This window comes from Notamacropus eugenii, chromosome 1 (genome assembly GCF_028372415.1).
Source record: "Notamacropus eugenii isolate mMacEug1 chromosome 1, mMacEug1.pri_v2, whole genome shotgun sequence".
Taxonomy (NCBI): domain Eukaryota; kingdom Metazoa; phylum Chordata; class Mammalia; order Diprotodontia; family Macropodidae; genus Notamacropus; species Notamacropus eugenii.
In genome coordinates this window covers 514,956,787-514,982,571 of record NC_092872.1, presented here as the reverse complement: position 1 = coordinate 514,982,571, position 25,785 = coordinate 514,956,787, and the positions used below count along the sequence as shown (strand labels likewise).

General features: G+C 36.9%; 1 protein-coding gene across 8 annotated transcripts in view; it reads right to left on the bottom strand.

The window, feature by feature from the left end:
* The window catches only part of ATP9A (ATPase phospholipid transporting 9A (putative)), a 156,359-nt gene that overhangs the window by 117,254 nt on the left and 13,320 nt on the right, over positions 1–25,785 (bottom strand). For 6 of the 8 annotated variants that reach the window (XR_011972344.1, XM_072633539.1, XM_072633535.1 and 3 more), the window contains exons 2-3: positions 7,221–7,365; positions 6,665–6,778 (exon numbers count right to left, since the gene is read on the bottom strand). Coding sequence is in view for 7 of the 8 variants with exons in the window: in XM_072633535.1 (XP_072489636.1) it covers positions 6,665–6,778; positions 7,221–7,365 (259 nt within the window). In the remaining variant the exon portion in view is untranslated. Of the gene's footprint in view, positions 1–6,664; positions 6,779–7,220; positions 17,988–25,785 lie in introns of those variants that run through there. The other 2 variants (XM_072633541.1, XM_072633538.1) reach the window with 2 other exon arrangements.

Below are 25,785 nucleotides of genomic sequence, written 5' to 3'. Positions count from 1 at the left end.
AGATAGAATACATGCAGCCATTTTAAAAGTTGGGCTTCAAAAAAAAGTTGGATTTCTTCACTCTAGTTAGCTATTATTTATTCTCTACCAACAACACAAGAAACAATTTTAGGGGTAAGCCTAGAATGCAGGAGAAGAAACACTTTTCAAATATGATTTCTCGTAAGTGCACTTTTTTTTAATGCTAGAAAATCCTACTCTCCTTGACCCATAAGGATTTCTTTTGGAATAAGTCAAATGACATGTTGCTCAAAGCCTGAAGTAGACAGTATCACACACACACATACACACATACTCTTTACTTCACTATGCAATTTTATGTATAAATCAAAACCTTAGGTCCTAAGACTGAAATCTCAAGAATTATAACTTAATGAGCAGATTATATCACCTATGCTGGTAGCGTTGTTGTTCAGTTATTTCAGTCCTGTCCAACTTTTTGCGACTCCACTTGGGGTTTTCTTGGCAAAGATACTGGAGTGGTTTGCTGTTTCCTTCTCCAGATCATTTGACAGATGAGGAAAATAAAGCCAACAAGGGTGAAGTGACTTGCCCAGGATCACATAGCTAGTAAGTGCCTGAGACCAGATTTAAACTCAGGTGTTCCTGACTCCAGGTCCAGAGTTCTATCCACTATGCCACCTAGCTGCCCATCACCAATATACATTTCTCAAATTTTTCAATCAGTATATAAAATGACCTCATATTGTAAACTCAAGGGAGAGGAATAAGTATTATTTGCGTGAATAGTTTTTGGGAAAATTTACCCTCTATGTAATAGATATTTAAGGAGAGAATCTGCATACCCCAAAATAAGTAGATTTAAGAATATTGCTCCCAATACCCATCAACTGGGCAATGACTGAATAAGTTGCGGTATGTGATTATAAAGGAATACTATTGTGCTATAAGAAATGACAAGCAGGGAGGTTGCAGAAAAATCTGGGAAGGCTTATATGAACTGATGCAAAGTGAAGTGAGCAGAACCAGGAGAACACCGTACATAGTAACAGTAATATTGCAACCATAATCAATTGTGACAGACTTAGCTACTCTGACCAAGACAATGACCCAAGGACCCATGATGAAAAATACTCCTCCAGAGAGGGAACTGATGAACACTGAGTACAGATTGAAGCATACTTCTTTCACTTGATTTTTCTTATTTTTTTGTGTTGTCTTTTGCAACCTTGCAAATGTGGAAGTACTTTTTACATGTATAAGTACACATTTCACATGTATAACATGTTTCACAAGTATAATAATTATCATATTGCTTGCCTTTTCAAGGGGAAATTGAGGAGTGCAAGTTAGGGAAAGAATTTGGAACTTAAAAATGTTTTATGTCAGCGTTAGGAAATGTTAATGTAATTGGTAAATATTTAATGAAATAAATAAAAAGATAGTTTAAAAAAAGACTATCTCCCACCCCCCTCTTTGGCTGAAACAGGATTGATGAGAACATTTTAAAGATGGATACGATGAGTATGATTAGACATGCAAAGCAGTGTCCCTTAGGAGATCTAAAAGAGAGAGAGAAGAAAAAGAGCAAGCCATTTTGCAAAAACTGCATTGGATTACTGGATAAACTGAGCAAGACTCTTGGGAATACCCACTGGAAAAGGTGTAAAAGTTGGAGATCAGGAAATAAATGGCCTGGTCCTGTAAGATTTATATTAGTGGATCCCTAGGAGAAACTTGAACCACTGATTCAGGTGACTGTAGAAAGGGTGGTTTTTGACCTTGAAACAAGGAGTGATGTTGGGGTCAACAAGGAAGAAGGAAAATCCCATCTTCTACAGGAAGCCTTTCCCAATCCCTCTTAATTCTAGGGCCTTCATTCTGTTGATTATTTCTTAATGATCCTTACGGAGCTTACGTCAACACAGTTACTAGCATATTGTCTCCACTATTGGACTGGGAGCTCCTAGAGGATGGGGATTGTCTTTGGCCTTTCTTTGTATCCCTAGTACTTAGCACAGTGCCTGGCACATAGTAAGCATGTAATAAATGTTTACTGACTGACTGAATTAAACCTAAGGCACAGGACTATTGTGTAGATATCAACAGAACTAAGAGGAAAACTTGGAAACTTACAAAAAGCTACAGAATACTACTGTTGGACTAGATAAGGTCACCATTTCTAGATCCTCACCATTTCTATCCTTCTACAGATGAGGAAACTGAAGCCCAAAGAAGTAGTGACAGTCAGTCAGAACTTGAACTCAGATCTGACTCCCACTCCAGTGCCCCTTTATCTATACAAAACATCTATTAAAATGATATTCATTCTCTTCCCTCTAAACCTGCCCTCCTACAAAAATTGTCTATTTCTGCTGAGTGTACTACAATTTTCACCATCCCCCCTACCCCAGTTCATAACCTCAGAGTTTATTTATTAAGCATTTCTTAAGTACTTATTATATACAAGGACAGCTGGATGTTAAAGTGGATAGAGTGCTGGGCCTAGAGTCAGAAAGACTCATCTTCCTGAGTTCAAATCTGGTCTCAGACACTTACCAGCTGTGTGACCCTGGGCAAGTCACTTAACCGTGTTGGCCTCAATTTCCTCATCTATCAAATGAGCTGGAGAAGGAAATGACGAGCCATTCTGGTATCTTTGCCAAGAAAATGCCAAATGAGGTCATGATGAGTCAGACATGACTGAACAACAACATACGTCAAGGCATCTTGCTAACCACTTTACAAATATTTACCTCATTTGATCCTCACAACAACCCTGGAAGGTAGATGCTATCATGTTCCCCATTTTATTGTTGAAAGAACTGAAGCAGACATACGCAAGTGACCCAGAGTCACACAGTTGGGTAAGTGTCTGAGGTGGGATTTGAACTCAGAATTTCCTAACTCCAGGCTCATCATTCCTAACTCATCAGTCACCTAACTGCTTTCCTTTTTTGTTTCCCATCAATCCACAAGCATTTGTTAAGCATATATTATGTGTAAAACACTGTGCTAGACAATAGGAACAAAAGATCAAAGTGACACCATCCCTGCTCTCAGGAGAAACAATTCATATATATATACAGGCATGTATGAAACACATACAAAAGGAATAAAAATTAATTTGGGAAGAGGAGGCACCAGCAATGGGAGTTTCCACTTCTGATCAATTCCACCTCCACTTTCGCACATCCATCTCCTCTCTACACCCAGTCATCATCATGGTTCAGACCTTTCACATATTTTTGCCTGTAACTTCTTTAACAGCCTATTAACTGGTCTCCTTGTTTCTATTCTCCTCCTCTCCAATTCATTAGTTTAAACTGTCCTCCCCTCCCAAAATACATTGCCTACTCATTCCCACCTCTCCAAAGGTTTAACTCAGAAGGCACCTCCTTCACTAGGCCTTCCCTGAACATTTTCATACTTAGTACTCTCTCCCTCAGTTTTCCTTGAGTTACGTGTGTTTGTTTACCCAATGCATTCCCTCCAGTAGAAGAAAGCATCTAGAGGTGAGGGAATGAGTTTCATTTGTCTTTACATCTCCAGTGGTGCTTTGTAATTCATGGGAGCTTAAAAGCATATACTGAATTCAGAGCCTGATGAGTTAAATTATATGAATCCAGTTTAAATGAGATCAAATGCTGATAACCTCATCTGTACATAAGTTTGTTCCCTTATGAAAGTTATAATTAAAAAGTCTAGATATTATACTTCAAGAAATTATTAAGGAAAATTATCCTCAAGATTTAGAACAAGGAGGAAGGGAGACAGTTCAAAACTTAAAATGTAACAAAAAATAAATTCATTTCATTTCATATAAAAAATAATAATCATTTGTTCCCTTAGACTGCAAGATATATCAGTGAAGCAGTTTCATATTCTAAATGTACCATGGTAGAAAAAGTCATTCCAAAGCTGGGACACTAGAGAGAAGTAAAAAGAAATGAGGAACCACAGGCTTCTTGAGGATGGGGCAGCACAGTAAAGAACTGAGGGTATCAGAAAAGTCTACCAGTGGAGAAAATGTCAGAAAGCCTGCTATTTGGGATTACCTCTGTTCTGTTTCATTGCAAGGCATCTTTAGAAAGCCTAGACCTTGCTTTTCTAAATTTTCTCTGACTTTCTGGAATAAACCAGGCACAGAGGATTAAAAACTTAGATGCAAACTTGGTTTTAAATCAATGTCCTGGGTCTGCTCATGCTAGGCCTAGGACTCCCCAGAGAAAGCAAGAGAAGTTCAGCCTATGAGAAAAGGTATTTCCTACAACCACCAGCTGGAAAGCAGCCCAGCATGAATCACACATATTTTAGTTAAAGGTTATTTTTGTTAATGATAAAAGTCACCTCTATTGAATTTTTTCTACTTAAAGCGCTTATGAAAATTTTGTCCCAAGCTCTTATGTGGGAACAAATCCCTTCTTGAGACATTATACTCTATTGGCAAGTCATTTTCAATTGAGTCCAACTTTCATGACCCCATTTGGGTTTTCTTGGCAAAGATACTGGAATGGTTTGCCATTTCATAGATGAGGAAACAAAGGCCAACAAGGTAAAATAACTTGCCCTAGGGTTACACAGCTGGTAAATATCTGAGGCCAAATTCAAAAGCAGGAATATGAGTCTTCCTGATTCTAGGTCTGATGCTCCATTCACCATGCCACCTAGCTGCCCATTCTAACTATTAATTTCTAGGGAATTAAAACAGTTAATGACCTAATAGGACAGATGCTTCCACATTGTTAAGAATGAAAAAAGTACAAATGGGGAGGGAAGCCAAGACACTTTCTCATCTCCCATCAGCCTGGCCCTCTACTGAAGTTCTATCAGTGTGTTCCAAAGTACTTTGCAACATCTACCTTCACTTCCTAAGTTTAAGTTGGCAAGGTTGTTGTTCCAAAGGTAATTTCTTCTCTTCTGAAATATTCTTCCACAACAAAGACAACAGACCTCAACCAAATGCTTTTGTCGCTACTACACAAATCAAGCACCATTTTCCCAAGATCAAAATAAATCATCTTTTACTAGTCCTAAAAGAAAAAAAAGTCAACAATATTCCAACAGCTAAATATAGTCTGTCCTATCAAATTATGCTTCATGATGACTTGTATTAAATTCCCTTAAAAGAAAAATTAAGGCACAATTTATTCAATAGATAATTACTGAGTGACAACTACAGACAAGGCTACGTTCTATGTGCTCTGATTTCCACATTTTTCACTAACTTTTATCAACTGCAACACAATTTCCTGCTCCTATCCTCAAACTTTACTCTCTTTTTGAAAATTTACTCTGAAACAAATATTGGAGTGCTATCATTCTTAGGACTGGCACACAGTAACTGAATTTCTGATCAGTTTGCCCAAAAAAGCAGCTTTTCTCCTCATATTTAGTCAATCCACTTCATCTAGTCTGTTTGAGATTATTACAGGGATGACTTTAATAGTCTCTTGATCAAACTAGAAAGTCTATACTCTATACCATCCTCCCTCCCCCTTTATTGCATCTTTCTTCTCTAACAAAAGAGAAAAGTAGCAAGAAGCAAAGGAGACACACTGTTGAAAACTCTGTCCACATCCTTGCCCTTTTTCATCCAGGTCAGAAAGTTAGAATCTACTTAAATTTTCAGTTAGCCCCTTAAATCTCAGCTATAAATGAATTCAATGAAAGGATCTCAACTTTGCTAGCTGGCAAAGTGAACTGAACGACAGATTTGATGTCTTAGAAGACCTAAGTTTGAATCCTGCCTCAGACATTTACTAGCTCTGTGACCCCCAGGCAAGTCATTTAATGTCTCTCAGCCTCAGTTTCCTCATCTGTAATATGAGGATAATAACAGTATCTATCTCACTGGGTTGTTGTGAGGATCAAATGAATATAGCATAGGTATAAAGCATTCTGCAAACCTTAGAGCTCCATATAAATGATAGTTATTATCTCTCCCAGTTCTAAATCCCATGATTCTATAATCATTCTGTAATCTACATTCCTTAGGAATAGGTTTTAGCTTGGGCAGCATCAGGTACAAATTTTTGATAACTCTTTCCACTGAAAATGATGTGTTTTCAAGAAGGGCCTGGGCCCCCAAACATTCTTAAATGTTTTCTAAGGAGACAACCTTAAGGGTTGGAGATTGACGTCTGTAAAAATAAATGAGCAGAAAATCAGTCCCTGGAGAGAAGGGGCTGAGAAGTTTGTAAGTTCAATCTGTTCATTAATAGCCTTCAAAAGCTCAGTGAGACCACCACTATTACCAGTTCCAATGGTCACGTTAATAAATACATCATGGCTCCTAGAAACAGAAAATGGGGTTTGCCAATATCAATTCAGAGCCACACAGGAAAATCTCATTATACAGTAGATCACATGTGAATCAAGCTTTCAAGACATCCCAAACTGCCTACACTCAAAAGACTCCCTTGGTGAGGCAAGCAAGGGTATAAAGTCTGACACATACTGACTGTGTGGTCCTGAATAAGTCCCTTAACCTCTCAGTGCCCCATGCAACTCTAACACTTTTAAGTTGCAGAGGAGTAGAGGAAATTTCCTTACTAAAGATTATCTACACTAATGAAATAACAGGTCTGGGCAATTTTTTTAAAGGCTCCTGGCTCACACTGATTGCTGGGTTAGAGTAACAAAGAATTCTTTGTTTTATAACACTGAAGGGTTCTTGAACAAACAATGTTAGTTTACTTACCAAGGGAACCCAGTAGGTGTAAAGTGCTCCGAGTCTCATTTCAGAGACAAACTGAGAACAGGCCAAAAGTAAGAAGTAAAGATTGAAAAAGTATTTGAACTGATTAAACAGCACCTGCAATTAAAATAGAAAAAAAAAAAATTTATATATATATAAGTGGGGTGGAGGGTTTGGGGGAAATGATGGCCAAAAAACACTGCTGAGGGAGTAAGGAAGGGTTATGTGGTGATTAAACTCCTGAAACAGGCTCCAATGGGTCACTTCAATTCATAAGCATGACATAAATGGCAATAAGGCTAAATGTCAATTACTTTAAAAATGTGCAGCCATTCAACCTTGCAGATGCCACCACTCCATGGGTCCTAGCAAGGAATGATTTACAGTAGGTAGTCAACACGGCAATGAAAAATGCTCAGGCCTCCTAGAAACTGCTTGGATAAGGCCTGAATGTTACTCCCCTACCAAGCTGCAACCTTCTCTAAATAAATCTAATCCTTCAAGTGAGAATTAAAGGAAAGACAGAACTAAGGAAGAAGGGGCTAGCTTCCATACTTACCCCTGGAAGAAAGGTAAACAGGCTGTACTTCTGATTATTGATCACATTTCGAGGATATCTCTGGTCCCTTTTTTCTGGGTGACCAAGCCAGACTGTTCTGGGCCGGGGATCTCCTCGGCCACAGCATCTCAAGCAATCACAACACCTGGGGAAAGAATGTAGTCAGCTCTACAGAAGTAAATGGGGCTCCTGTTCTTACCAGAGATATTTTTTTCCCCTAAGTCGGCCATATTGTCTCAAGCAAGGTCTAATTTTAAGAGTCTAGCTTTGGAAGGACCAGAAACAGAGGCTACAATCCCAGAGTGCAACACTCCTTTATCCCTTCTGCTGCTCCTTGGTGTACCCATCCAATAGGCCATGGCTGTGGACCCTGACAACAGATACAAAGTAACAAAGATTATAATGAAGTTACAACACAGCCACTAATGTAGACTCTAAACTACATACATCGTATTTGTGACATATATGTGGTTTTGCCTCCATAAGAGGTAGGCTATGTGTCATAGAAGAAGGATTCCCCCTTTTCCCCGAAACAAGGATTAGTTTTCCCTAAAATGCAACAAAGCTGTCCCTGGGACTTTACTAGCCCCTGCCTTCCTCCCTTGATAGAACTTCCTGATCTCTAGGAATAAAAATCCCACCCACAAGGAGTCAGCACCCCTCCAACTTATTGTATTTCTGAAGACCACACAAGTTACCATGCCCTGTACTGCTGACCAGATGCATTCTCATAAGGAAACAAGGTGAGGCAAGTCCAGGGAAACTAAGTACAACTGTATCTTTATTGCATATCTTTTCTGCGTAAAGTAAACCCCATACCTATATACAAAGTAAACCTCATTCTGTTAACTGTTTAATGAATTATGAGTGCCTCATTTCAGCCTAACATTAAACCTGAACTAATAGGGTATTGGACTCATCTTTAACACCATGGAATTGTAAAGGTCTCCACAGATAATCAGGCTCTGAAGTTCACCTTTTTTTAAATGGGGTGGGACTACTAGACTTACACCCCAAGGTCATTAATAAAAGAAATTTCTTGTCTTTTTGGTTCTTCTTACTTCATTCTGAATCAGTTTATGGAAGTCTTTCCATGCTTCTTTGCCTTTATCATATACATTGTTTCTTACAGAACAGTAGTCTTATACTATGTTCATGTATCACAGTTTGTTTAGCCAGTCCTCAATTAACGGGCATCTACTTTGTTTCCAGTTGTTTACTAGCACATACACAAAAAATACTGCTATAAATATTTTTTAATATATCCAAAGAATCCAACAATGTAAATGGAAAGAACCATCACAAAACACAATCAAAAATGAATGTTGAAAAATTGCAAAGATCAAGAATGGTTTCAAAAAAAGAGATATGGGATCTCTCCCCATTCCATCGCAGAGGTTAAATGATGATCGTAACAACTAACATCTATATTATAGGCCAGGCACTATGCTAACTACCTTACACTTATTATCTGATCCTCACAACAACCCTGGGAGGCAAGTGCCAGTATTACCTCCATTTTTATAGGCTAGTAAACTGAGGCAAGGATAACTAGGTGATGCTGTGGATAAAGTGCCAGGCCTGGAGTGAGGAAGACTTGAGTTCAAATCTGACCTCAGACATTTATTGGCTATGTGACCCTGGGCAAGTCACAACTCTGTTTGCCTCAGTTTCCTCATCTGTAAAATGAGCTGGGGGAGGAAATGGCAAACTGTTCCAGTATCTTTGCCAAGAAAATCCTAAATGGGGTCATTCACAATTGAAATGGCTAAATAACAACAACCAAAGGCAAAAGGAGATAAAGCCATACATCGAGGGTCACACATCTAGTAAGTGATCAAGGCCAAACCTGAACTCAGGTCTTGACTCCCGGCTTGGGGCTCTATTCACTGCATCACCTAGCTACCCCAATGTCTATGGGTATGGAACACTGCATAAAACATTTTCAGATGTTTTAGATATATTGACCTGGCTTTGTAGATTCTTTTTTTCCCCTCTTCTTCCTCTTTTTTCCTTAAAAAAAGATTCTTTGTTACATGAAATAGCTCTCTGGGGAAGAGATGGAGGGATACAGGAGGAAATTTAGGCAATGTGAAAATAACTGATTTGAATAAAAATGTATTTTTTCAAATGAGAAGATGGAACTCATATCTGGGTTAACAGACAAAAGGAGAGAAGCTCAGAGATGTACTGACTCCCACAAGGAAGACTCTTGTCCAGAAGGACTAACAAGAAATAACTAACCAGTGTGGGGCAGGAAGAGAGAGTCTAGCTTCCATCAAATGGGTAAAACTAAGACTATAGGCTTCTGTATTACCTTAAAAAAAAGTAAAGTGCTCTGCTGTCTACTGAGTATCACCCAAAATGGCAATGGTAAAGCATGTGGCCAGGTAAGAGAAGACTTCAACTCAATACAAATAAGAAATAAGTGTCAGTTGGATGGTACCAAGCATGGATGGTACCAAGGACTAGAATTAGGAGGACCTAAGTTCAAATGTAGCCTCAGGCACTTATTAGCTATGTGAGCCTTCACACAGTCACTTCACTTCTGTTTGCTTCAGTTTACTCACCTGTAAAATAAGGATAATAATAGCACTTACTTCCCAGGACTGTTGTGACTACCAAATGAGATAAATTTGTAAAGTGTTTAGCACACAGCTTGGCACACACATAAGAAGCGCTATATAAATGTTTTGTTTGCTTAGTTATTTTATTGTTATTACTTTTCTATTATCACATGGAAGCAACAGTATAAAGAATATTATTAGAGAAAAACGTGACTGAAAAAAAAGTTGGGCTAGTTATGGGATAATCAATGTTCAAACTGGATGCTCGACTGGTACCTAATGAAATGTCCAGAGATAGAAAGGAAGACAAATTGCCTATACCTTTTGAAACAGAAATACCAATAGTAGTTCTATTTCCAAAGATAATTAAGGAAAAAAGAAAAGAACATATATGTTCCAAAATATTTCTAGCAGTTCTCTTTGTGGTGGTAAAGAACTGGAAATTGTGGGGATGCCTGTCAATTGGGGAATGGCTGAAGAAACTATGATATGTGATTGTGACAGAATACTATAAAAATGAAAAACTCAATGATCTTAGGAAAACATGGATAGACTTGCACAAAATAATGAAGAACTAAATAAACAGAACCAGGAGAATGTTGAATACAGTAACCTCAATATTGTTTTAGGAACAACTTTTAGCAACCAAGTCATTTTGACTCGCATAAATATTCAAATTAACTACAAAGGGCATAGGAAGGAAGACCCTATCTGGAATGAGAGAAAGAACTGATAAAACAGAAATATATGTAGAATGATTTTACATATATACAATATTTGTGTCTAATGGTAGCCATCTCTAAGGGGGGAGGAAAAAATGTACATGATAATTGTATTTTATATTTAAAAGGAATAACAAGTTTTACATAATAGATTTGCAGTTTTCATGTGCAATCATCATTTTATTATACTGTTATAAAAATGCCTGCTTTATTCCATAAATTAAAAATAAAACTAATTTTTTTAAAAGGAAGGCTCCCACATACTGCATAAACTCCCTAGAGTAGTTAACAGAAACACATGAACAATATTCAAGTAGGATGAGTGGGAAAGGATGGACTGAGATCTTCATCTCTGGAAGGCCATGGATCCAATAGAGTCTTCATAAAACAAGAAAAGGGATAGTAGGTTTTTCTAGTAAAAACAAAACAAAACACCTCAAAGGAAAAAGTATGATAACAATAGCTCGTATTTATATAGCAAACTGCAATTTACAAAGCATCCTATGACTATCCTTTAATCCTTACAACAGCCCTATAAGAATATGTAATACATCTCTGTGAGGCAATAGAAGTCATGGTACTGAAAGTACTGAAGTGACTCATTGTTTATTATAAAAGCTATTACCTCCCTATGGCACTAAAAGGCTTTATGATTAAAGGTCAAGTTGTCACAGCTAGCTCCAAAGTCTTCCTCCAATTCCTTGTTGTGACAAGACAGAGTGGCACCATGAAAGGAGCCAGAAATACACAAATATTGAGAGTAGCTCTTTTGGTGGAAGCAAAGGACTGGAAACAGAGTGCCTATCAATTGAAGAATGGCTAGGTAAATTACCATAATTCACCATATAATCATCACACCCTGTTTTTTCAATCCAAAAACTGGTTTATAGCCTTTCATCATGTAACCATCACATAGTATAAGTCTGTTCATCACACCGCATAAAAGGTAAACAGAGCAGCAACACATTCACCAGTGGCATATGGATATGTATTTATCTCTTGCACATTGCAAGCCACAAGACTAGAATTCTCAGCTCACGCACTGTCAGTGTATTTCAGAAAGCCAACTTGTGTGGTTTGTTTAGAGCACTGCAGTACTAACAGCACTGTCACTCAAGCTAACAAGGAGCGGTAGGTGCAAGGGGAGCAGGCGGGCAGGCAGGCAAAGCTGCCAGGAGGAAGGTACCTGATATGGTAAGACCTGCATATTCCTACACTAGCTAAGCTGTACGGTTCATTTGCCAGTGATACAGTTTAGCAATAAATGATTTTTAAGTATTATCAGCACAAGTTTTTTTTAAAGCTTCACATAATAGTCACACCCCATTCTTTGGAAAGAGAATATCATTGTACAAAAGGAAATGATTAAACAGATGAGTTTGAGAAACCTGAGAGAACTTACATGAACTGATATGTGGTAAAGTTAGTAGAACCATAAAATCCATTTATAGAAAAACAACACTGTAAAAAAACTTAAGCTCTCTTACCAGTACAATGACCAATCATGAGTTCAAAGGTCTGAGGATGGTCTATGCAACCCATCTGACAGAGAGGTAAAAGATTCAAGATGCAGAATAAGACATATGCTTTAGGACATGGCCAAATGAGGGAATTTTTTTCTGGCTTGACTATACATATTTGTTTCAAGAGTCTGTTTTTTCTTTTTTTCTATTTCAACAAGGAGGAAGAAAGGAAAGAACATAGTTTTTTTTAATTCAAAAAATAAACCCAAGATTCAAAAAACAGGTGATACTCCATTCTCAAAGGCTATACCATAGGTTCTAGAATGGCAGAAAGGCTCCTAGTATTGGCCTTATGACAGTCTATGTGAGTGTACTCAGAAGATCAACCTGACTTAGATAGACTGGCTCATCACCAAAGGTTGGCATCTAGGTAATGAATTACTGTGGCCTATGCAATGCAGGAAGACAAAGAGAGTTGCAATCTGCATCAGTGGAGCTAGCACATACACTGATGAGTATCAAAGACTTAAAAAAAAAGGTTGAGTAATTCTCCCCAAATCACAAAGGTAACAGGTAACAGAGGGGGATCTGAACCCATGTTCTCTGGCTTCAGAGTCAATAGTCTTTCCACTGTACTAGTTCAGTTCTTGAAATGAAATGTTAAATAGAAAGGGTCCCCAAATACTCTGTAGGCATATTAACAAGAAGAGAAAGGAATGCTCCCCTCACTCCCTCCCCAAGAGTATGATGAATTACTGGCTCTCTCTTCCCTCTCTCCTCCCTAGATAAAGCCAGAGAAGATACTTCCCAAAGGCAAACACCTTGGAGACTTGCCAGTCTGACCTGAAAGTTCAACAATCCACCCTGCCCCCCTCACATCCTGAGAACCCAGCATGTTACCACCAACACAGTGAGCCATGTGGCCCATAAGGTCAGTCACACACATGGCAAGGAAACACCTGGGAATCTGGCATTATTATTAGATTTCCGGAATGAAAGAAAGCAGCGCTAGGAACCCAAATGAAAATGCAGCTATACGCAAAGACCTACCTGATGCTTAAGACCTAACAAGTAGATGCCTTAAAAAATGTTCATGAAATTGACTCTTCCTTAGCTGCACAGGGAATAAATAATAAGAATAACAAAAACAGCATTTATATGATACTCTAAGGTTTACAAAGCATTTTATGCTATCTCATTTGATCTTCACAGTAACCCTATGAGATAGGGCCCCATTTTACAGATGAGGAACTGAGGTTAAATTAATAAATTAAGTGACTAATTGCTATTTGTCAGTCTGGCTAAAGCCAAGAAAAAAATAAGTCTCCGTTTAAGCTGACCTCCTTTTTCTACTTTCAGATCCGCACATTCAGTCCTAGAAATGAGCTGCTCTTGATGTGAGGTGTTTATTTGAGTTCATGAAGACTTACCCTTCTCTAATAGGGATGTCTGTAATTTCAAGGATGAAATACAATGCTCATGCTTAAAAATAGAAATCCTTCTGCCTCTAATGTTACTGGAATAAAGGTCATTTTATTTCTGGAAGCTGTTATGCAAAATATCTCAGTTATGCAAAACCACAAATCTAAACATTTATATAAAAAAAATTAGCTTATATTTTTGCAGGGCTTTTCAGGTACCTCACAACCCTGCAAAATACACTCAACTAATACTGTCATCTCAATTTTACAAGTATGGAAATTAAGGCTCAGAGTCATAAAGACCAAGAGTCAGGAAAGGCTTAGAATGATTCAAATCTCCCTTCAGATACTTATTAGCCATGTGACCACAGACAGTCAATTAACTGCTCTATGCCAATCACCTCATCTGTTGGATAGAGACACAGACAAGACTTGTGATTTCAGGGAAACTCTCTGATGATGGGGCATGTTCTACCGGAACAAGTTTGCCTTTTTTCTGCAATGTATAGACGTAAGAAGTCTCCCAGCACTAGAACATTAAGAGGTTAAGTAACTTGGTTGGGGTCAGACAGCCAACGTGTTGAGAGCAAGGATTGCACCCAGGTCTTCCTAGTTCCAAGGACAGCTAGTTAGCTGTCTATCCACCATGCCCTACAACCATCAAAAAAAATGGAAATACTTGTAGCATATACTTAATAGGGTTATTAGGCTCAAATGAAATAATGTATGTAAAATGCTTGGCAAACCTCAAAGCACTTGTCAGTTTTAATTAAATAATTTTAATTAATTGTCATTATGAATGTGACTTAAGTGAGTCATACGCTAAGGGGTAGAGTCAAAGAGTCACAGAATGTGAGAGCTGGTCACCTAATCCAACCTCCTTGTTTTAAGAAAGAAACTGAAGCCCAGTTAGGAATGATGTACCTAAAACAACAAAACATTCAGTGGTAGAACCCAAACTGCGGACTTCTGACCCCCAAACTAGCATTTTCTCCACATCATCCCACTTGTACAATTCAGCCATACACTCCAGTTAACAGAACTACTACTGCATTTTGCTAGCAGACACAACACTATACATATCCCAAATCTTCTCAAAGAGATCTTCAGATAGATTGGCATGTGCCATTTCCCTCCCTGTGATTTAGACTTGAGTTTATCCGGATATTCTATAAGAGAAATATAGAAAGTCAACTGCAGGAAGGCTGGTACACAACGCTTTTTAGCAGATATCACTGGACAAACCATCTTGCTGAGATACAAGTAAACACAAAGAAGGATGAAGGTCCTCCTGTGAGAATGAAGAGAGAATAAATTTGGAGGTATCCCAGCTAAGAAAAGTTATATCTAACTCAATGAAACATTCAACTTGCTTAAATACCTGCGGTAATAAATAACTCACTACCACATTAGCACTCAACTCTCAAACCATCTATTCATTCAGGCCTTGTCCCAACCAAGTGCTTTCTGCATGTTTACTATATATAGATGTAGATATAGTTACATATATATTCATTTGTTTATTTATTTCAACCTTTATATGTCTCCATGTCCTTAATGAAAAATCCAATTCTATATCATATGTCTTGTTGAAAGGGTCTCAGTCACACCTTTAAGGTCTACTTCTGCTCTACCATTCCATGAGGCTTTAATTATAAGTTTCTGATGGGCAAAGACTTGAAGCCTTCTGTAATGGAAAGAATGATGGAATTTCACTCAGGATACCTTAGTTTCAATCATGACTCTGACATTTAACAAGCAGTGTGACGAGGGCTCTTTATGTACCCTCTATGACATTCAATAGTCAGACAACAAGCACTTACCAAGTGAACACCATGTGCCAGGCAATCTGCTAAGACTGGGGACACATAGAGAGGTAAAAACAGTCCCTGCTCTCAAGAATCTCACAGACAGCATGCTAACAATAATGTAAAAGCATGAGAATACAGGATAAATGGGAAATAATCTTGGGGGAAAGCAATAGCATTAGGGGAATTGGAAAAGGCTTCTTGCAGAAGATAGGACTGAGATAAGACTTGAAAGAAACCAGAAAGTAGAGATGAGGAAAGAAAGAATTCCATGCAAGGAGGACTGCCAGTGAAAATACCCAGAGTCAGGAGATGAAGTATCTTGTTTAAGGAACAGCAAGGAAACCACTGTCAGATCACGGACAGAAGGAAGATATAAGAAGAACCTCAGCTTCCTCATCTGTAAAATGTATACAAAAATCTTTGCCTTACTAGTTTTCAGAGGAAGAAATTAAAGTCTATAGTCATATGAAAAAATGCTCTAAATTACTATCGATTAGAGAGATGCAACTCAAAACAACTCTGAGATACCACATAAAACCTATCAGATTGGCTAACATGACAAAACAGGATGATGATAAACATTAGAGAAGATGTGGGAGAGTTGGAACACTAATTCATTGTTGGTGGAGCTCTGAGCTGATCCAGCCATTCTGGAGAACAATTTGGAACCATGCCCAAAGGGCTACAAAAATGTGCATACCCTTTGACCCAGCAATACCACTTCTAGGACTGTATCCCCAAGAGAGCATAAAAATTGGAAAGGGTCCCACACGTGCAAAAATATTTATAGCAGCTCTCTTTGTGGTGGCCAAAAACTGGAAATCAAGGGGATGCCCATCAATTGGGGAATGGCTGAATAAATTATGGTATATGAATGTAATGGAATGCTATTTTGCTATAAGAAATGATGAAGAGGAAGACTTCAGAGAGGCCTGCAAAGACTTATATGAAGTGATGCTGAGCGAAAGGAGCAGAACCAGGAGAATTTTGTACACAAAAACAACCACAGTGTGCAAGGAATTTTTCTGGTAGAGTTAGTACTTCATTGCAATGCAAAGACTTAAATAATTCCCAATGGTCTCTTAAGGCAAAATGCCTTCCACATCCAAGGAAAGAACTATGGAATTCAATCGCAGAATGAAGCAGATCATTTTCTTTTCTATTATGTTTTGGTCTGTTTTATGATTTCTCACATTTATTTTAATTTTTCTATGCAACATCACTAACGTGAAAATGTATGTAATAGGAATGTATGTGTAGAACCAATATAAAACTGCATGTCGTATTGGGGAAGGAGTGGGAAGGTAGGGGGAAAGGAGGGGAGAGGGGAAAAAATCTAAGATATATGTAAATGATTGTAGAACACTGAAAACAAATAAAATAATAACAATAATTAAAAAATAAAAAAGTCTTTGCCTTACTAACTCACAGGATTGTTGTGAGGTTAAATGCTTTAAGTTTACAAAATGCTACAAAGATGTGGGTAGTTATTATTCATAATAACCCACTTAGTATAGTGCTTATATCAAAATTCTAGTTATGATATAGTGGTTACAGTGCTGAACATGGTAAAAACAAATTCAAATCCTGTCTTTGTCACTAGCCATGTGACCATGACAGTTAAGCCACTTAACCTTTTTTGAGACTCAGTTTATAAAATTTTGTAATTTGTACAAAATTACAAAAAAAAATACTGATACAATAGTTGCAAAAAAAAGTTATAAAATAAGGATAACCATAGCACCTACTGCACCAGGTTGTGAAAAGACTCAAACAGCTAATGTACAGTATGCAAAGAATAACATAAAGATCAACTTTCAGTATTATTATTCCATCTTTTTCAAAAATCAGTTGTCGACCTCTAGCTCCTAATTCCTGGAGGACTTCCTCTTGTGCTGCAGTCACTCCCTCCTCCTCTCTCTCACCACTCCCAAGTCTTCTTCAGGTCAAGTCACCCACAAAAACAGGGTTTTGTCTCACTTTACTCTAAAGCACTGATTTTTGAATTTTTTGGTCTCAGGACTCCTTTAAACTTTTTAAAAAGATATTTCATATTTTATATTTTATTTGGCCCCTAAAAAAACTCTTGAAAATTACTGAGGACCCCAACCCCCCAAATGGCTTTTGTTTAGGTGAGTTATATCTATATCCATATCTACCATATTAGGAATCAAAATGTCTTAGTATTGTTATGGAAATAGTTTTTCACTTAGTAGTCCCTCTGAAAGGATCTCAAGGACCACCCTGGGAAGTGTCCTCAGACAACATTTTGAGAACCATCGCTCTAGGGCAACACAGACCAAAAAGAAATCTAGGGCGCTAGGGTGCAAGTACTCCTGGGACCAAAATTCCAAGAATGTCCTCAAAAAGAAGCAGTAACTCTCCTCTCTGAGTATCCCTCCAGAGACTACTCAGCCCTTTACTTCTCTGATATGCACCATACTCAGCAGTATGCCAACAGCAGCTGGGGTTACACCCCCTAGGCTTTATCTAGAGAGGTGGATGTTATCTATCTTAATGTTTTATTATTCTGCTGTCCAAAACCAGGGTTTGGGACAGTAATATATGCAGAAAGTCACAAGTCCCCAGGCTATGTGCTAACGGTTGTTTCTTTACTCACAGGCTTTTGTCTTTTCCCTCAAAGTTAGACTCAGCTTTGTTTTTCAGTTGGAGAAGGCAATTCAATGCCCTTTTGCCTCCTTGGGCTAGAACCAGCACTTCTGACTTTGTCCCTTCACAGTTTCCTTTCTGGGGGAGGAATTCTGTCAAGCAAAAGTATGCAAAAATGAGCTAGAATTATTGTTCGAAATAGAAGGAATGTGAAATATTTCATATGATGTCAAACATAGGCAAGGTGTTCGCTGGCTGGTTTCATTACCTAGACTGGTATTTTTCTATTTTTTAATCCTTATACTGAGGGTAACTTTCTGGGTAAGGGAAAAAAAGGTAAAAAGTTGAAAATAATGTTAATATAAAATATTGATGCCTATAAATTAGGAGAATGGCTGGAAAAAAATTGGGGCACATGAACGTAAAGATTTGTGAAAAATGACAAATGTGAGGAATTTGGAGAGAAACATGAGAAAAACTGTATGAACTGAGACAGAGCGAAACAAACAGAAGCCCCCCAAAAAAAGACATATACACCATGACTATGGCAATGTAAATTAAAAGATCACTAAAAGAAAGATAAACTTGAAGAAACAAAAAAAAGTTCCGGAAAATAGATAATTCTTTCTTCTAAGCAAAGAGCCAGAATATTGTATACATCTTCTGACACAGTCACTAGTCACTATATATCTGTTGTTTTGGCTATTTTTCATTGTCACATAAGGCTATTCAATTCCACAAAGGGGTTGTGGGCAGTAATATCCAGAAAGGATAGCGATATAAAAATAAAAGATATCAATAAAACATATTTGAGAAAAATAAAATAGAAAGTTCATAGGACCATACATTTAGAACTAGAAGTACTCTTAAAGAATTTTTAGTCTAACCCCTTGAACTGGGGATCCAGTGAAGTTAAGTGACTTGACCAAAATTGCAGGGCCCATAAATAATAAAGTCAGGAAATGAAGACAAGTCCTCTGATTCCAAACACTAAATTCTTTCCAATACACCAACAGCCAACTGGACTTGAGTTCAAATCCAAGCTCCATTTAGTAGTTTCATAACTGGGAAACTCATTTGCCATTTAATGAGCTTCAGTTTCCTTATCTGTACAATTCAGATATTTGAACTTGATACCTCACAAGATTTTTTTTGTCAAGAAACAACTCCATATAAACAATTAATCCACTTAAAGATATTGAGAAAAATGAGACAATGTGACAAAACATCAGGGAATGGGAAAATCCATATCTCTAATCACTTTCATCAATAAAAGGAAAGAAGAAAGGGGATGAATTCGGCATTCAACTAAAAAATCCTAGAAAATGCACAAATTAAAAACACCAAATTAATACCAAAACAGAAATCCTGAAACTCAAAGAGATTAACAAAACTGAAAACATTCACTGAAATAATAAATAAAATTAGGAGCTTAAAAAAAAAGAAAACCAAATTGCTGATATCAAAAATTTTTTAATTACAAATGCAACCAAAGAAAAAAGAAATTAGTAGGAACTACTTTTTCCAATTTTTCGTCAATAAGACTAACAACCTAAGTTAAACAGATGAATGTTTATGAAAATATAAATTGTCCTAGATTAACAGATCAGGAAATAAAAGACAACCCAAACTTAGAAAAAGAAACTGAACAAGTCATAAATTAATTCCCAAAGGAAAAAAACTCAGGACCAGATGAATTTACAAATAAATTCTATGAAACACTTAAAATTTAACAATTAATTCCAATACTACATAAATGATTGGAAGAAACCAGGATAAGAAGAGGTCTTGTCAAATTTCTCCTATGATACAAATACTATCTTGGTACTTAAACTAGGAAAATTCAAAATAAAAAAAAACCATAGACCAATATCCCTAATGAACGTTGATGGCAAATTTTTAAATAAGGTATTATCAAAGAGACTACAACATATCACAGTCCTCCACCATCGTTAAGCTGGATTTATACCAAGAACGTAAGGCTTGTTCAATATCATCATAACTATAAATATAACTGGGCAAATTAATAGCAAGAATAATAAAAGTCAAGTAATTGCATCAAAAGATGAAAAAAAAGCTTCTGACAAAATACTCATTCCTGTTTAGAAAAAATACAACCTAGAAAACCAAAGAATATAGGGACAAGCTTTCTAATTTAATATGACAAGCTTTCTAATTTAATATGACAAGCTTTCTAAAGGTGAGAGTCAGAATTATCTACAATGTGAATAAACTGGAGGTCTTTTCAGTAATATCAGGGTAAAGTGAGGATGTACATTATCACCATCATTGTACAATATAGTGCTAGAAATGTTAGCTATTGCAATAAGACAAGAAAAAGAAATCAAAGGAATAAGCACAAGCAGGAAACAGAATAAGCACCTTTTGCAGACAATATGGTGGTTTACTTAGAGAACCCTAGAGAGTCAACTGAAAAATTAATCAAAACTGTCAATAATTTCAACATAGTTGCAGGATATAAGATAAACCCACATAAATCATCAGCATTTCTATGTCAACCAACAAAATCCAGCAAAAAAAGACAGAAAAATTCCATTTAAAATTACTACAGAAAGTATAAACAACTTGAAAGTCTACTTGCCAAGTCACAAACAAGAAATATATGCCTGCAATTTATAAAACACTCTTTACAGAAATAAAAACATAAAAGTAACTGGAGAAATATTAATAGTTCATGGGTAGACTGAGCCAACATAATAGAAATGATACTACCTAAATTAATTTCCTTATTCAGTATCATGCCCCATCAAACTGCCAAAAGAGTACTTCATAGATAGAAAAATAATAACAATATTCATCAAGAGGAACAAAAGGTCAAGAATATTAAAGGGATTATTTTTTTTAATGAGAAGGAAGGGGGCCCAGCAGTACAAACCATACTTCAAATCAATAATAGTCAAAACAATTTGGTACTGGTTAGGGAACAGAGAAGTTGGTCAGTGGGACAGATTTAGTACACATTATAGAAAAGCAAATGAGCACAGCAGCCTCGTGTTTGATAAATCCCAAAATCCCAGCTAGTGGAGTAAGAACTCACTCTTTCACACAAACTATTGGAGAAACTGTAAAGCAATATAGACAAAAGCTAAGTATAGACCAATGTATCACACCATACTCCAAAATAAGCTCTAAACAGGTACATGATTTAGATATAAAGGGTAACATTATAAACAAATTAGGGGACCAGGGAAGAAATTGTGTGACAGATTTATGAATAAGGGAAAAGTTCATGACCAAATAAAAAATAGACAAAAGTAAACCAGTTTTGCTAACTGACCTTTGGTTTATTTTGCTACAAGGGAGGGCTCAACGCTGAGGAATGGATATAATATGCAGAAATGACGGTGACCAAAAAAGGGCATCCATTTTTTTTTATTTTTTAAAAGGATTTATTTGTACAAAAATATTTATAATAAGCAGCTCTTTTTGGAGTAGCAAAAAAAGAGAAACAGAGGAGGTACTCATCAACTGGGGAATGACTAAATAAGTTGTGGTATATGATTGTGATGGAATACTATTGCGCTATAAGAAATGTAGAGCAGGATTGCTTCACAAAATACTGCAAAGACTTGCACAAACTGATGCAAAATGAAGTAAGCAGAACCAGCAGAACACTGCACACAGTAACAGCAATACTGTACTATGATCAACTGTGAATGACTTACCTATTCTCAGCAATACAAAGATCCAAGACAATTTCAAAGGACTTAAGATGAAAAATGCTATCCACATCCAGAGAAAGAACTGATGGAGTCTAAATATATATTGAAGCATACTATTTTTAACTTTTTCTCATGGTTTTTTTTTTTTGGTCAATGTCTTCCTTCACATTATGACCTATATGGAAATATGTATGTATGCTCACACATGTGTAACATATATCAAGTTATCTACCGTCTCAGGCAGGGGATAGGGATAAGAGAATTTGGAACTCAAAAAAAATTTTTTTAATAAATTTTTTAAATTGTTTTACATGTAATTGGGGAACTTTTTTTATTTAATTTAAAATTTTTATTTTTAAATTTTTAAATTTAATTTTAAATTAGATTAAAATTTAAAATTTTAAAAAAGAAAAAAATTTTCACAGTTCAATTTATTTTAGTTTTCAATTTTCACTTCCACAACATTTTGAGTTCCAATTTTTCTCCCCATCTCTCCCCTCCCCCAATCTGCCCTCCCTTCTATCATTTCCCCCCCCCCCTTTCTTTTATCCTCTTCACCTTCTATTTTCCTGTAGGGTAAGCAAGATTTCTATACCCTATTTCCTGTATATCTTATTTCCCAGGTGTATGTAAAAACAATGTTTAACATTCTTTTTTTAAAATTTGAGTTCCAATTTCTCTCCATTCCTTCCTCCTCAGTCACCCTCGTTGAGAGGGCAAGGAATTGGATATAGGTTATACATGTGTACTCATGCAAAACACTTCCATAATAGTCATGTTGTGAAACACTAACTATATTTCCCTCCATCCTATCCTGCCTCACTTTTATTCTATTCTCTTCTTTGACCCTGTCCCTCCTCAAGAGTGTGGCTTTAGATTACTTCCTCCCCTTATGTTACCCTTCCCTTTATCCCCTTCCCCCTTACTTTCCTATAGGGTAAGACAGATTTCCATACCCAACTGAGTGTGTTGTTCCCTCCTTAAACCAAATCCAATGAAATTATGGTTCGCTCATTCCCTCTCACCTACCCCTCCTACCCCCTACTCCTACACTGTAAAAGCTTTTTCTAGCCTCTTTTATGTGAGATAATTTACCCCATTCTACCTCTCCCTTTCTCCTCCCAGTACATTCCTCTCATCCCTTAATTTTATTTTTTTGATATCATCCCTTCATATTTAACTCACCCTGTGCCCTCTGTCTACATATACTCCATCCAACTACCCTAATAATGAGAAAGATGTCATAAGTTACAAGTATCATCTTTTCATCTAGGAATGTAAACAGTACAACTTTAATAAATCCCTTATGATTTCCCTTTCCCATTTACCTTTTCATGCTTCTCGTGAGTCTTGTATTTGAAAGTCAAATTCCCTATTTAGCTCTGGCTTCTCAAGAATGCACTAAATTCCTCTACATCGCTGAATATCAATTTTCTCCCCTCATTGATTACATTCAGTTTTGTTGGGTAGGTGATTCTTGGTGTGAATCCTAGCTCCTTTGACCTCTGGAATATGATATTCTAAGCCCTCTGATCCCTTAACGTAAAAGCTGCTAACTTCCTACCTTGAGAGGCCAGTTGAATGGAAAGAACATTTTATGTAGAGTTAAAAGATGTGGGTTTGAATTCCAACTGTGCCATTTATTATGTCGGTGACCATGGGCATTTCCTTAACATCCTGGCTGCAATTTCCTGGTCTAAAAAGTGAGAGGATTGCATTAGATTACTTTTAACATGCTTTTCAGCTCTAAAACTATTATCTATTTTTGCTATGATACAAAAGTTTTCTCTTTGGCATCACTAATAGGTGGTCATGCACCTCTACTTAATTATCTCTTACTGATGGGGAGCTCATAAAATATCCTCTTTCATGTTTAAGTAGCTCTAATTGTTATCTTAAAAAAAGCTTTTTCTCATATTGAGGCAAAATCTGGATACCTGTATCATTCACTCACAGGTCTTGGTTACAAAGAATAAAGTAAATTCCCATTGCACATTAGAGTCTATAACATATAAGATGGATCTTATACTCTCCCTTTACACTTACACACACACACACACAAACATACACACATACATACACACACACACACACACACTTTCATTGACAAACTAAAATCTCTAGTTTCTTCAACTATTTTTCACATAACAAAATTTGAAGTCTACACAGCATCCTGACCTAACTCAACAGCTTGTTAGTATCTTTAAAATATGGTCCTGAGGCAGCTAGTTGGCTCAATTGACAGAGTAGCAGCCCTGAAGTCAGGCTTCAGACACTTACTAGCTGTGTGACCCAAGGAAAGTCCCTTAATCCTGACTGCCTCAGAAAAAAAAAAGTATGGTCCTGAGAACTGAACATGATATTCTAAATGTGAACTAACGAAAGAGTATAGCTGCTTTCCCTCATTAGAGAAGGAAGGCAAAGAAAGCTTCTAACTTTACATTTAAATATTATTTTCAGAAGTTGCTACTAGGTGGAGCAATAGAGAGCCAGGCCTAGAGTCAGGAAGACCTGAGTTCAGATCTGGCCTCAGATACTCACGAACGACTCTGGGCAAGTCATTTCATCCTGTTTGCCTCAGTTTCTTCATCTGTAAAATGAGTTGGAGAAGAAAATGGCAAAGCACTCCAGTATCTTTGCCAAGAAAATTAAATGGGGTAACAAAGAGTTGGACATAACTGAAACTGAACACCACCACCTACCAAACATCCCCAAAATCCCCACTGAGCCATCCAGGTCACACTAGTAGCAGTAACAGCAGTAATAACTAGCAAATATAATACTTGAAGGTTTGAAAAGCAATTTACAAATATTATCTCATTTGATCCTCACAACAACAATCCTAGAAAGTAAATGTTATTATCCGCATTTTACAGTTGAGGAAACTGAGGGAGACAAAAGTTTTAAGTGACTTGTCCAAGTTCACACAGCTAAGATGTATCTGAAATAGGATTAAACACAGGTGTTCCTGACCCCAGGTCCAGTTTCTATCCACAGTACCACTTAGTTACAGAGGTCATCGAGTCCAATAACATCCTTTCACAAATAAAGAAATGATGGCCAAAGCCTTATAGGTAGTAACCATCAGGTAGATTTGAATTCAGGTTCTCTGATTCCATAAGCGGTGCTCTTTCCATTTTATCATACTTCCTGTTTCCAAATCTATTCCTGTAGCATCTTCCCTCTCTGGATTCTATAATGCTTGGCAAGCATACCCTCTATATCTCTGCCTGTTGTAATCTTTTAAGGCCCTCTTGAAATACCACCTCTGCTCTGATCTCCTCTGGCTAAAAATGAAACAAAGTTTTGAGGAACATCTCCAGTCTCAGGTTTGGGCTTTGTTTTCTTCATATCTATATTTACCTCTCTAATTCTATTCTATTTATAAGGCTGTTCAACTAGTACCAGTTATACAGGGTAAAGAATCAACCAGAAAGAACAGAAACGATGCTTGGTCTCTTCTAATTACCCTGAAGGAATCAATGGACTATACTTCTGAGTCTCTCCAAAGCACTAAACTTTCCCTAATCCAGTCACCCAGTCATTTCTCCCCATCTGAAAGCATCTAGTCAAAAAGGAAGTTGGAAAACCATTCAAACTTGATAGAGGATAAATTTGAGCTATGTCCTTGCATTGCTATGAAGGGCTAAGTCTATCGGAAACAGTCCTCGCACATCCACATACAGAGAAAAAACTATGGAATCGGAATGTAGAATGAAACAGACTATTTCCTCTTATGTTTTGGTTTGGTTTTTCTCATGGTTTCTCTCCCATTCATTTTCATTCTTCTGTACAACATGAATAATGTAAAAATGGGTCTAATAAGAATGTAAGTGTAGAACCCATATAAGATTGCATGTTGTCTCAAGGATGGAGGGGGGACAGAGCAGGAGAAAATTTAAAGCTCATGGAATTGATTGTTGAAAACTGAACACAAATAAATTAATTATTTTTTTTAATTGAGCTACATTACACGATTGAATATATCTCTGCTGTTTCTCTACAAATTTAAATGATTTTATTATCTCAAACAAAAATAACTGGGAAATTGAAAACAAACTTAACTGACTCAAAATAGTAGCAATTTATAAATAACTACCGTAAATCTATTAATAGGAAGGGACACATGGAAATAATTATTCAGTTAAGGTACACAGAACCTATCTGAAACTAGACTTAAGGAAAGTGATTTTCATTTGGCTAAAAGTCTGAATTGCTTTGCTGCCTACCATGTGATTAAATACAGAACTTCAATTTACAAACAGTCTAAAGAAAATCCTTTGAGAAT